We start from the raw sequence: 13,552 nt of genomic DNA, 5'->3' as shown, positions 1-13,552 counted from the left end.
CTATCTATCTATCTATCTATCTATATCTATCTATATATATAGATATAGATATAGATATAGATGTTTTTATTTATATCTATATTTATATGTGTGATTTGACCTCCACTAAATACTAAATTCATGTTTCCCAGCCTTGATGATCAGAACAGCCACAACTATCACCATAGCTAACGATACCATAATCAGAGCAACAGCGCCACACTGTGTCACACCACAGTCATGGCAGCAGGTGTTCATGCACATACTCACTATTGTAGCTGAATTGAAGGTCGTACATAATGTAGTTCTCCAGTGCTGATACTCAACCAAATTGCTCACAGTCTTATCACTTGATTTTCATAATCTGGAAGCAGGCTGACAGAAACACAGTGATGTGATGCCACTGGGGTAATCACCCAGCTTTAGAAACGATGCTCCTAAATACATCAGATCCATAGATACACGCCCTCAAATGTGGACAGTGCACATTGTACGAAACTTAGAGCTCAGTTTTCACTTGTGTTTTTTGACTAACCACTTTCACGGCAACATCCGCTGTCACATCAGGATGTGGACATCGTGTTTGAGATTGCTTCATGCAGCTACTTGTGCTCTGTAAAAAGCTCTTTCTTCCTTCCTTTTTTATGTAAATGCACTAGTATGATCGAGAGTAAAGTAAAAGTAAAAATAGATAAAAATATACTAAACACTCTAGGGGTGGCAATCCTTCAGCAGAGGCACACGAGTTGGTAAACCAGTCAGAGGAAATGTAAAAGGCCACACTGTGACACACTTTCCTGGAGGTGCTGTGCCTTATTTCCTAGAAGTTATCTCTCGTTTTTGCTAATTTGTCCATAAGAAAGACATATTTTATGACTTTTAGCCTGAATGAATAACTGACTGTAATGTGAAGTAAATGTTATTTGGCATGGTCTTATGCACCTGTTGTTGAAGTGTTTTTTTTTTTTTTTTGGATTGAGGTCAAGATTACCAGTAAGAGCAGGCAACTCCCAAGTAGGTCACTTATAATGTGCCAACTGGTTTGATCTAAATTCACTGAAAATGTATTTGGGAATAAATGTGCAGTATTAGAGTAAACTGAAAAAAAGGCCTTCAGGTGGGCCCTGCTTCTCTTGAGCTCCTGAAGAGAGCTTCTGTGTCCAAAGTCAGCATAGTCCCAGAACAGGACTGGAGCAGGTGGATGGGAGGTGAATGCGGGACCTGGTGGGCGGGGCTTCACCCAGAGACCTGTATCCGATTTGAGGCGACACCGGAAGTGCTCTGTAACTGCAGCCATGACGACAGATGCTACGTAAAAACATGAGCGCCACAGCTCGGCAGCTGCGGTTGAATTGCCGTAGCCATTTGTGCGTTCCCGCCACGTGTATGCGCGACGGATACGCGGAGCTGTTAATTTGTCTCGCACTTACTCATTTTGGAGTAATTTTTGATCACACAAACGCTCGGTGTGACGCTGGGGACATTATGAAAATACAGTGACGAGATCCAACGTTGTTTCCAAGGTGAGTCTCTCTCACGGTACCGCATCACGTTAGCTAGCACCAGTGTTAACAGACGGCTATGTGGCGCCCTACATGACACACTGTGCCCAGAAATGAAATGCTATTTCCGTCTGGTGTTTGCTTCGCCGTCGGCCGGGTGATGAGGAAGGAATGGGGCTCAGGTTTCCTCCACTGACTTCTGTAACGCCTTCTGACTTAGACGGCAAGGCGGGGGTGTTACAGAGTATAACCCCACTGTTTTAGACAGGTAGTTAAACTACTTGTGCTTTTTTAAACGTACTGCCAGAGTAAACTAGTCTGCAGGAGTATGATTTAATATTATTTGTTAATGTTCGGTTTATTTTCTTTATCTTGTCCGCCTCTCCACAGTAAGGAGCAGGTGTATCGTTAGCTTCTGCATGTCCAGATCAAACAGACGGGGTGGCTTTTGTGTTTGATAAAGCCAGCCACAGTCACAACTGTAAGTCTAGTGTCCACTGAGTTATAGAGTTCTATAAAACTGAGTGAGGCAGCTTAATAACTTTATTTAACTCTGCTGCAACACCCATACTCTTATCTGAAAAAATTTGATGAGTTTTGCTTGAACTCCCCTGTGCACTCTCAATCAGCTGCCTTTTGGCCTCTGTGATAAAAGTCTGTGTGTGTGTGGACATATGAGATAAATTAGACTCTGTGGTTGTTTTCTTTGATTTCCGTGTTTTTCCTCTGCATCCCAACATGGGAGGAAGTGTTTGGTAAATTGTCTGTGGGAGTTCCCAGCAGGAAGCCTGTCAGGAGATAACGGAGGATTATTCCCTAAACAAAAAGAGACAAATAGAAACAGTGTTTTTGGTGTGTGCTTCTGGGACCAGAGCAGATCATTTTTAGAGCTGTGTGTTTTTTGCGACTGTTTATCATTCACTTTGCCTAAATTCCTTCCCACTAACCCTCAAGCTAAACAGCCAGTCTCTGCACATTAGTGGCTGTCTCGCACCTACTTATGATAACATAGGTAATTTTAGCCCAAGTGATTGTCTTGGCAATAATGTCTCTGTGTATAAATATCTCTAAAGAGTGTCTGGATTTGAAGGGACTGACATCTGAAGAGTGAATTGTGCTCACATACAAAGGCAGTTATGTTAATAAAATCCCTCCTCAAGGATTCGTTCAGGAAATAAACATGTTTCTCACATTTTACATGTGTATCCTAGTGAAGCGGGAGGTTTCTTTTGTATGAAACGATCCTTATCCTGTCTGCCCTGTACATTTTGTAGCTGAAAGACGGGGGTGGGGTGGAAAGGCCTAGAACATAAAGAAGATGAAGAAAAGAGCTTGAATGCTAAATCCTCCTCTATTCAAAAGCTGTGTTTTGCTTATTGTCCCCTGATATATGAGCTTCACCAGTTTCCCTCATTCATCAGCTGAAAGGGGAAAGTTTCTCTGTACCCACCTTTAAATCTCAGGTTAACATGCAAACGTATGAGCAGGATTCGAGTCATAGAATAATTCAGTGACAGAACATGTGTTTATAGCTGGTAATAACAGATCTAGTCTTTTGGACATAAAATTATCAGGACTGCACTGATTACTTAATTTGAAAAACTGCTCACCTAAAAACATAAAAGACTGAAATGTGGTTGAATGGTGTTGTTCGTGTCATAAACATTTTTTAAGTAGCTTATATAAGGCTTTCAGTGAGATTATACCAGCTGACTTTCCTGTTGAGACCTGTGAATAACTTTTGAGACTATTATGTCTGTTTGGAGCCCTGACCTTAAATGACCGCTGGGCATGTTTGCTGTGTCTACTTAAGCGTGTCCTTGTTACACTGAAAAGCAAAGCCCCCCCCCCCCACCGGTTGTTTGACTGGTTTCTATTAGAGATCAGTTAGGATATACGCAAACTGTTCCTGTCAACAGCACAGTGTATACAGAGCAGTGTGATATTATATTCCTTTGTTTCACCTCATGCTGTTTTACACGTGTTTGATTCAGAGGATCAAAGCTGTATTCGGGCAGCTTTGAAGCAGCAGGCAGTCAGTTGTAATTGAATTGTTTCCAAGCTCTTGTGTGACTGTGTGATCATCATCACCTCGTTCACTCTCATCCTGTTTTTATCCTTTCATAATATGCTCGATAAAATAAAACACAAGCACGTTTTTTTTTGGTCTTGTCCATGATTTGCTAGCATGTCGTGATTAGTTCTGCACTGTTGCCTAAAACATGCATTCTAGCTAGACCGCAGTGACCTTTGATCTGATTTACTGGCCAGCAGGCTTTGAAAACTATGTCCAATCAAGGAGTGTCCTACCTTATTGAGGTGCATACAGAGGATGTGCAACCAACCATCTCACCAGGGCAAAAACAGGCTTTTAATTTAGCTTAGCTGGTATCATAGTGTACATTCACCTCTGTGTCCAGGATGTTGACCTGCTTTACAGTACAATGTGCCGTGTTAGTGCCCTGTGAGAATGACGCAGAGACCTGTTTTTGTTTGAATGATGAAGCAAGTAACAATTAGCAGCTTTAAGGAAATATCCCTGTCACCAAGGGCTGACAGACAAAGGGGAAAATTAAAAAGTCGTGCCTCAAACAGCAGAGTCAGTGGAAAAAACTGGCTTAGGTCACATCCTTTTCCACTGCTGCGCAACAGAGACTAGTTTATCTTTTTGCCCCAGTTCGACTGTATTTGTGGAAGATTTGTGAACCAATATGAGCTGGATTTTAGGAAGTAGAACAGACTCCTGATGTAGGCTAAATGTGAGTCTATCTCTCTTATGTGTTTAGCCTGATCCTCCCACAAGTCAGAACAAGCAGAGCAGCCACACTGCACTACCACTGTTAATGCTGCGAGTGGGTTAATACCTTTTCCATTCAGTTGGTGACTGTGCTTGGTTTTCTGTCCAGCGAATGCACTGCAGCGTTTGTGTGTACACAGGGAGTAGACTCTCCGATTCTTCATTTATGTGACAGAATTAGCTCCTGGCCTCAGGGTGCTGGTTCCACTGCCAGGACCTCAATGGAAAATCATTGAAACTGCACTTAGTCAGGTCATTTGATTGGATGTATAGACTCCCGCTGTTCCAAGTGGCTTTTACACGTTAAAACTGCAAGTTGTTAGATACGTTAGTATCAAAGGTCAGAGTTAAACCATTTAATTATCTTGATCCGTATCCATATTGATCCATATTGCTCCGCTGTAGTCTTGAGCGTCTCTGGAGGCCGTTCTGCTTGGACAGCCCCTCGCAGCCTCTTGTCAGAGCGTCAGTGAATTCCTGCATCTCTAAGTAGTGCAACCTTGGCAGAGGAGTGCCTAGAAAACAAACTGCACCCTCAGGAATCTTTAGAGATGTGGCTGACGTTTCTTTTCTCCTGTTTCACCAGAATCTCCTACATCAGGATGAAGGGACGAACAGATGCTCCTCTAGACCGGTAAGTCAAAACCAGTTTAAAACAGGAAACTCTCACTTCCCAATATTTGCTCTCGACCACAGTTTCTGTATAGTTTCTGTGTTTTTTTTTTGCTGACAGTGTTGCCAGTATAACAGTTTAAAGGATTTTCATTTCTTTAGAATGATACTGTGGCAAGGTGCTGTCTAATTGGTCGCTGTAAACCCTTCTTCATATAAAACCCTCTCCTTCTGTCTACAGGGGCTGCTTGGTGGGAATCAGTTTCTTCATTCTGGGCCTGGGAACACTGCTACCATGGAACTTCTTCATGACTGCTTCATTGGTAATTCTCTACTTAAACTTCTTAAAGAATCACATGGGGGATGGAAGACATTGGTTTTATGGATAAGAAGCTGTTTATATATTTCCAGAAAAAGTACAGCATGCAGTGTAAGAGAACATGATGGACTGGATTAGTCAAAATGGTTTTATGTAGCCGATAACGATCGGCTAACGTCTTGCATGTTATGCAGTCTGGGTATAGGGTGTTGTCGTGGCCTGCGGGGACCCGTAAATCCACACAGCCCATCATATGACTTTGGGGTAAACCATGTGGATGACTGCACATGCACACGTGTTCATGTGCTGGAGTGAAGCCTCTTTTCACAGAGCTGTTACCTGCGTCTGTGTGGTGCTGCACCGGCACTCTCGATTCCTGCCGAAAGCTTCAACACTTGACAGTCAGGGATATTTTCAGCTGCTTCACCGATAAAAGATGGAGCTGTGAGAGTGTGACCGGCAGCACGGCAAATGTAGGCCTCAAGCAACAAACCAAATAAGAGGAGCATTGTTACTGTAGTGTCATCTATCACTGTCACTACACTTATCTGGATCCTCTCTCTCCTATCAACCAGCTGGATATTATGAAAGTGTGGCTTAGGCCACAGTAACTATTGACAGTTCCTTGTCCTCTAATGGAGCATAATAAGTCATAGATTTCAAGATTATTATTATTATTATTATATTATTGCTCTTGAGTGCACTGACTCCCTGCAAGGAGTTCATCATCTGCCGCTTATGTCTTGTAATATCCTGCTGGTTTGAATGACGATAGGATTCTGTCAGTTGTATACCGTCTGTGTTTATGAGTCCGTATGTGAAATGGAAGGGTTAATGTGACAGTGATAATCTGATGTCTGTCTAACATCTGTTTCCTGTGGGTTTGCAGTATTTCCAAAGTCGTCTAAGCACGGTAGAATCGGGCAACGGCACAGAGGTGGTCCTCGAACAGAACTACTTCAACAACTGGATGACCCTGCTGTCCCAGCTGCCCCTGCTGCTGTTCACCCTGCTCAACTCCTTCCTGTACCAGAGGTCAGTCACAGGGTTGGAAGTAAACTCAGTGTCAGGGGATGTTGTTGTTGTTTTTGGTCCTGGGCAGCGTGCCTCAGCTGTAAATAACAACATAAGACTTTTGTTTTTCTAGGCACAGAAGGATGTTCTGTAAATGTAATGCATCTAGACTTGAGGTGTCTTGTTCCTCCAGTTTGATGTAGAACTCAGTGCGGTTCGGTTAAATCACTAACTTGGACGTTGACTGTTCTCGTTTCAGGATATCAGAGATGATACGTATCGGAGGTAGCCTCGTTTTTATACTGCTGCTGTTCATCCTCACAGCAGCGCTGGTCAAAGTGCCGATGGAGGGAAACCTCTTCTTCTCTGTTACCTTGGCGACGGTCTGGTTCATCAACTGTAAGTCAGCGTGACTCTGTGTTGTCAGACTGAGAGTAGCGTGTTATGTATGTATGTGTGTGTGTGTGTAAATTTGAGTGGAAAAGTGTTAAATGAAGCGACGCTCGTCCTCCCCCAGCGTTCGGTGCCGTGCTGCAGGGCAGTCTGTTTGGCCTGGTGGGTCTGCTGCCCCAGAAGTACAGCACCATCTTCATGAGCGGCCAGGGCCTCGCCGGGACCTTCGCTGCCATCGCCATGCTGCTTGCCATAGCCAGTGAGCCACCCACATAAACACGAAAACACCACTGGGTGCCTAATCCCCAGTTGCCTAGTAACAGAGGACGTTCAGAATGGATGTAGAGCTAGTCAAATCAGCATGACGCCGCCCACAACACAACACACTCTGTTCCATTTCAAACGACTCAGCTCATGTTGGATCCTTTTGAGCAGTGTTTTCTTTTTTTCTTTTCGTGCTTCTCTCTCTCCCAGAACTTCTAGCTAACTTGGTTTTTTTTTGTGTGTGTGTTTGTGTGTGTCGCTCAGGTGATGCTGACTCTGAGACAGCAGCATTGGGTTACTTCATCACACCGTGTGTGGGGACAGTGGTCACGCTCTGTAGCTACCTGCTCCTGCCTCGCCTGGTTAGTGAGCTTACCCACAATCCATCCAACCTCAGCCGAACTACAGTCTCCCTCACCCACACTGTGCAGACATCAAAAATATGAGCAGTAAATACACAAATGGGTGTTTAAAGATGGTGTTTGCTTTCGATAGCGCGGGCTTAGGATACTGAAAGAACTTGTCAACACACACCAAAATTAAAATCAAAGCTAAATTCCTGTATAAACCTTATCTGCGTTCACTTTAGTGATGATCCGATCTTCAGAAGTGAAATGGGAGCCTGCATGTTTGAACCTTCCCTGGCTGACTGTAAGCAGGCAGAGAAAGAAAATGTTGCACACGCTTTCTTTTTTTTTAAGCCCCTCTGAACTCACACTGTCTAAAACATGAATAAATATGTATTAGCCTTACAGCTTAATCCATGTTTTAATCTGTTCATTCGAGTTCTTGTTTTTCAGCTATAAGGTTTAATGTGTGTTGTCTGGTGTTTCCATGCAGGACTTTGCCCAGTATTATCTGAAGAAAAGCAGCAAGTATGAGGCAGGCACCACAGACGAGCTGCTGCAAGGTGAGATTTTTGGCTTCAGCAAACTCCTCTACACACCCTCTGAATGAATTGTCCTTCTGTCTCCGGCGGGGACGCCGTCTCCTCATCTCACCGCGTGACCTCATTTTGGAGTGCAAGCTCTTTATAACGACTAGACTTGAGATCACAAAGCGTTTGTGTGAAACCGAGCGAACATCTGTTTACTTTTCCACCGAGTTCACAGCTCTGTCATTGACAGTGTGCTTGAATCAGATCAATTCAGTGGGACATTAAGTCATTAAGTCAGTTGACCCTCTGTTTATCCAATTAGAGTCCCAGCAGTGCCCAAAGACAAAGACAGAGCCTGTTAGACTCGCACTGGCCCACACAGACTCTCAGTGTTGTCCATGAATGCTAAAAAGTCCAAAGAGGTGCAACTACTCACATAATTCACTGAAACAGATGCTATATTTGAAATATTTCCTTCAAGCTAAGCGGTTAACATTAAAGTTTTTTATGCAATAAATAAATAAATAAATAAATAAATTTTCATTTGCAGAGTGCACCACAGAGAACGGCAAATTGAACGGCCATGCTAATGGATCAGTGCCCAGCAGCACAACCAAAGACAGCAGTCCAGATGACATCGAGGTGGAGTCCAGCTTAGACGGGACCAGGCAGGCCTTCCTGCCACAGGAGCAGGTGGAGAGGAAACAAGCCAAAGCCTCGGTCAAAGAGGTGTTCAAAAAGGTAAATGTGCTTGTTTGATATATTGGAATCTCACAGTTACTGACAGTCTGTCCTGTGGATAAACTTTTCCTCTTTCCTTTCGTTTTTAGATCTGGGTGATGGCGTTCTGTGTGACGTTTGTGTTCACAGTCACCCTGTCCGTCTTCCCCGCCGTCACCGCAGATGTCAGAACATCATTCCCAGGAAAATGGGGTATGACTGTGCCTGTGCAGATCCCCAACTGCACGCAACATACACTTTCTGGATACCTGTACACACAGGATATCTCTTGCAGTCTCTCTGTACTCCGTCTCCTGATCGTCTCTCACGTTTTCATTCTTTCATCAGAGCGCTTCTTTATCTCGGTCTGCTGCTTCTTGATGTTCAACATCAACGACTGGCTCGGCCGGACCATCACCACCTTCATACGCTGGGTGAGCATCTGGTGATACTGTTTTTAGGAGAGGAGAGAAATGTCTTCCTGACTGCTACAGTTCCTTTCCACATTAAAAATTTTGGGGGGGATCATCTTATAAAATGATGCATTATTATACATTAAATTATCCAACCACGGTACTGCTGTTGTCAAACAGCATCTACTGCTAACATACTGCCCAGTCCTATTGTAACCAGCTCCAGTGTGTTTACAGTTCCCATCCAAGTAAGAGCACTCATTAGAGAGATACAGTAAGTGATGGAGGGAACATGACAGTGCTGCTGTGTCCTTGACTGGAAATTACCCCATTCATTCTCCACAGCAACAATGTATTAAACACCGCCCAGAGGCCTGATGGGATTTGACTCTCTCTCTCTTGTTCTCTTGTTGCTGTTACTCTGGTAGAAGCTGGTACATTTTAGCCATTTATTTTTTTGTTTGTTTGTTTTGTTTTGCCTGATGTTCCCGTCTCTCCCACACCACTGTGTTCTCTCAGCTCCTCCATCTTTCCATCAGAATCCTTCCTTTGGCCCACATCCACACTATCAGGCATTCCTTTGCGATTGTGACCTGATTTCTATCCTCCTACAGGGTTCTAAATTACAACATGATAACCAGTTGTACATGCAGGAATGTTTGTTCTAGTGCCGACGGTCTGATCGACAGACAGCTCAAGCTTAAACCCGTCTTCCCTGTCTCCTCCGCAGCCTCGGAAAGAGTCTCGTCTGTTCCCGGTGCTGGTCGTGTGCAGGGTGGTGTTCATCCCTCTGCTCATGCTCTGTAACGTCCAGCCTCGCAGCTTCCTTCCCGTCTACTTCCCCAACGATGCCGTTTTCACTGCTATCATGGTTGTCTTTTCTCTGTCCAGTGGCTACTTTGTCTGCCTTTCCATGTCCTACGCACCACAGTGAGTACAAACAAGTTGATTACTCACAAATAAATGTAATTTAAAAAAACAATCTAGTGCACAGTACACAGATGTTTTGGTTAGAAGCAGCATCTAATATGGCAGTTCAACATCTTACCCATGAGCACCAGCAGCACCTGCTGGTGTTCATACCAGTTCAGCTCAATGTGCTCTTTGAATTGTAAACAAACACAGCCGTGTTGTAGTTCTTCATAGTATGTGGAACTTTTTTTTTAAAATATAATAAAGACATGAGTCAAAAATACGGAGCATTGATGAAGTTAAAAGCGCTGCCTGCAGTTACACAAACACATCATACTTTCCTGTGACTGCTTGACAATGAAACGCCTACTGTTGAATGTCTGTGGAAGGTGTGTTGGAAATCACCCCTGGGTCACCATGACAACACAGCATAACTGTGATTAAAAAAAAAAACAAAAAAAACAAAAGGTGGCTGAATGTTTGTTGAGTTATGACTCAGCAGTCTTACGCAAGTCACATGTCAGCATGTTGATCTGTGTAGTGTAGAGAAGTGGGCTGAGATTTGTCGTACGCTTTGGAAAACGATCAACATAATGGAAAGAACGTGTTAATATTTCTTTATTTATCTATCTGTGAAGTGGCCACGAGCCGTGTGGCCCCTAACTAAAGTGTTACAGGGCTGACCTTGTGTTCCACACCTCCTCTCTCATCAGGTTAGTGGAGCCTAAGGATGCCGAGACCGCAGGAGCTCTGATGACCTTCTTTTTGGCCCTGGGTCTGTCCCTGGGAGCGGCCCTGTCCTTCCCTCTGAGAACTCTGGTGTAGTGTCTCTCTCTGTTTCACTCACACTCATGTTTGTGCAGCTATCCTTATTAGGACATCACATCGCATTCCATTTATTGCGGACGGCCAAAGTTTAACCCAGAAGGTAGTGGTTAATGCCGCCGCCCCCACCTCACAATTCGTATCATTCACCCCCCCCACCCCAGCCTCCAGTACCACTGCCTTAACCTAACTCCAGTTCACAGCTCACCACTAACCCTTTGCCTCATGAGGACCCAACTTTGGTCCCCGACAAGATCTGTGTTTATACCAGAGCAGGAGCTTAAAAAAAAAAAAAAAAAAAAAAATGGACACAGACTCACAGCAGAAGACACTCACACATACCTGGAGGTGAAAATATGATAATGTTTTATCATCAGTCTGCCTCTCCTCTTCTGTCTTGTTTTTTTTTTCCATACCTGCTGGTTTTGTTATACAATGTATTTCAGTTTTTTTTAGGGCATTATCCACAGCTGATCATATATCGATAAAGGGAAACCTTAAAAAGTCTCCTTTCCATTTGCTGCAATCAAGAGGACTTGCTGGACATGTTGGACATTTTGCCACAACTGAGCTTTGTTTCCACTCCAGTTGTTTGGCTTTTGATAGCTTCAGTATAGCGGTAGAACGAATAGCTGTTTGTTTTAAAGTGATGTAAATTACCAGTGGAAGGTTAATGACATACCTCATGGCCATGGATGGATAACTGATGGGGCCCAAAATGGGCACAAGCTTGGGAGGGGGGCCAAGGTATCGGGGGGCCAAAGCCTCTGTTTGAGGTGACTTTCTTGCTGAAACATCAGACGACTACAAAGACACAGACTTCCAATCCAAAATCCATTCATGGTCATGGGGCAGTTTGCCAGTTAGTTTTTTTTTTTCTTCATCAGCCAGTTTGTCCTCTACAAACTTTCTCTAGCATCTAGGTTCTGCTGCCATCTACTGGCCAAACAACGTATGTCCTTCAGAGGTACATAAAAAAAATGCTGAGACATTGTCAGGTTTATTGCACCTGCTGATATTTGTTTGTATTTTTAGGGTTCAGGTTTACAGGTTATAGGCTGAGTATGACTGAATTCTTCTGTTGACATGACCCCAGCCTGGAGGTCCAGAGTGGGTTTACTTTCCATTTGTTTCAAACCTTCAGCTTCGCCTGAGAACACGTGACAGCTGCTGCTTTCTTGTTTTAAGGTACCGGAGTAGTGACGTTGTTGTTACAGTAAGCCATTAAAAACAATCCAATCACCTGTAAATATCAGAGTAATTGTGGAAGAAAATATTTATATTGGCTCTCTAACAGTGTGAGACGGTTTTGGATTTTTACAAACATTGTGCAATGTGCCATGTTCTAATAACTTCATTAGTGTTGGGACCTTTTCTCACTGTAGTATGAAAAATATTTATGAAAACTGACTTTTTTTTTGTTTTCTTTCGTGCTCAATAAGCCTTCACTTTTCTGCATATTGTTTGTTTTTATACTCACTGTAAACAAGGAGTTTCACAGCTGGTACGTGTGCTGTGTGAGGTGTTTTGTACATGAGAAATGAAGAAAATTATTTTGTGACAGCTGCTGCTTCAAAATGATCCAGTGGCTGAGTCCTGGTGGACGGAGTAAAGTTTAATTGGATTTTTTTTTTTTTTTTTTTAATTTTGATTTTGATTTTTGATTTTTAATTTCGACAAAGATAGCAATAACTGTGAACATATGCCAAGCGATGCGAGCAACATCTGACAGCAGGAAGCTGAAAGTTGTCTGTGCTGCATCAGCAACTGAGACTTCTGAACTCAGTTCAAGTTGCAGTAATTTTTACATTTGGACCCTAATGTATGATTTCATGTTGTTCTTCAAGATTACAAAACAGATGGGGGTCAAAAAACAAAACAAAACAAAAAAAAAAAAAAAACAAACAAAAAAAAACAACAACAACCCCTTCAAATTTCCTTTCTGTTTTTTAACCTTTTGTAAAAAGAATGTAAATAGAGTGATTGGACTTGGGGAGCTTTCAGGCAGTGTACAGGTATTCTAACAGTTTCAGCTCTGTCATAATCAGCCTCAATAATAAAACACAGTTTAAAAGTCGTTGGTTAAATGTTGTGTTTGCATCACGTTGGATTGACAGTAAGTTGCCGTCTGCCTCTGTGCAAATTAGCTTGTGCTAAGTTGCAGATGTGGCGCAGCAGATGTGTGCAGCTCTGATGCTCCAGCATCAGAGCTGCAGGTAACACAGAACTTTTGTGGGGGTTTTTTGTTAGTGATTTCAAAGAAACGTGTCATCGTGTTGTGTTTTTACTGATGTGCAACCACAACATTAATACTCATTGTGATCCCATCATATGCAATTCACCTGCTCTCCATACAAGCTGATTCTGGTAGAAGATGGACACGCAGAATCCTGAACTACCACACCATGTTTCATAAGGGAAATCATTTTCATTTTCATAATGTAACTGTATAGATCTGGCTGTTAATAAACGGACGGTTTCAACCGGCTGTGTGTTTGTAGTTTTAGATGATCATTTGTTTGTAAAGGTTTGTTTATTTTAAGTGTTTATTTCAAAATAAGAGCTCTTGGTTATTGAAGATAACTTTACCTAAGACTCACAAATCCATCCCATCACTGCATTCAGAGAACAGGTTTGGCTGGATGAGAATCAGCAGGATAATGTTAAATAACTCAGATTATGTTTGCCTGGATAGTTTGATTTTTTTTTTTTTTTTTTTTTTGATGATCTGACCCAGACATAAAGTTCATCTAGAGCTGTTGTCAAAGCAACAAGTCCTCAAGGCCAAACCAGAAATAGTGCAGCTTAGTCAGAGTTAGCTGGATCAGGACCAAGTCGAAACCTCTTTTTTTTAACCCCATACATACCATCATACAAATGATTCCTTATCTTGTTAATGTTAATAATGATTTTAGGTTGTGTAAA

The 13,552-nt window shown here is 42.8% G+C and overlaps 1 protein-coding gene across 1 annotated transcript; it reads left to right on the top strand.

Moving 5' to 3' along the window:
- Positions 1-1,274: 1,274 nt before the first annotated feature.
- On the top strand, positions 1,275-13,121 carry LOC121176909 (equilibrative nucleoside transporter 2). The gene is made up of 13 exons (XM_041031043.1): positions 1,275-1,502; positions 4,865-4,912; positions 5,132-5,213; positions 6,099-6,244; positions 6,483-6,622; positions 6,741-6,875; positions 7,145-7,242; positions 7,721-7,790; positions 8,308-8,498; positions 8,588-8,690; positions 8,826-8,911; positions 9,621-9,820; positions 10,516-13,121. Exons 2-13 carry the CDS (start codon positions 4,881-4,883, stop codon positions 10,625-10,627), a joined length of 1,395 nt encoding a protein of 464 aa, XP_040886977.1. The 5' UTR covers positions 1,275-1,502; positions 4,865-4,880; the 3' UTR covers positions 10,628-13,121.
- The last annotated feature ends 431 nt before the right edge of the window (positions 13,122-13,552 follow it).

Source organism: Toxotes jaculatrix, chromosome 23, assembly GCF_017976425.1.
Source record: "Toxotes jaculatrix isolate fToxJac2 chromosome 23, fToxJac2.pri, whole genome shotgun sequence".
Lineage (NCBI taxonomy): Eukaryota > Metazoa > Chordata > Actinopteri > Toxotidae > Toxotes > Toxotes jaculatrix.
Note: the sequence above shows the minus strand (reverse complement) of the source record. Positions and strands in the feature narration are given on the sequence as shown.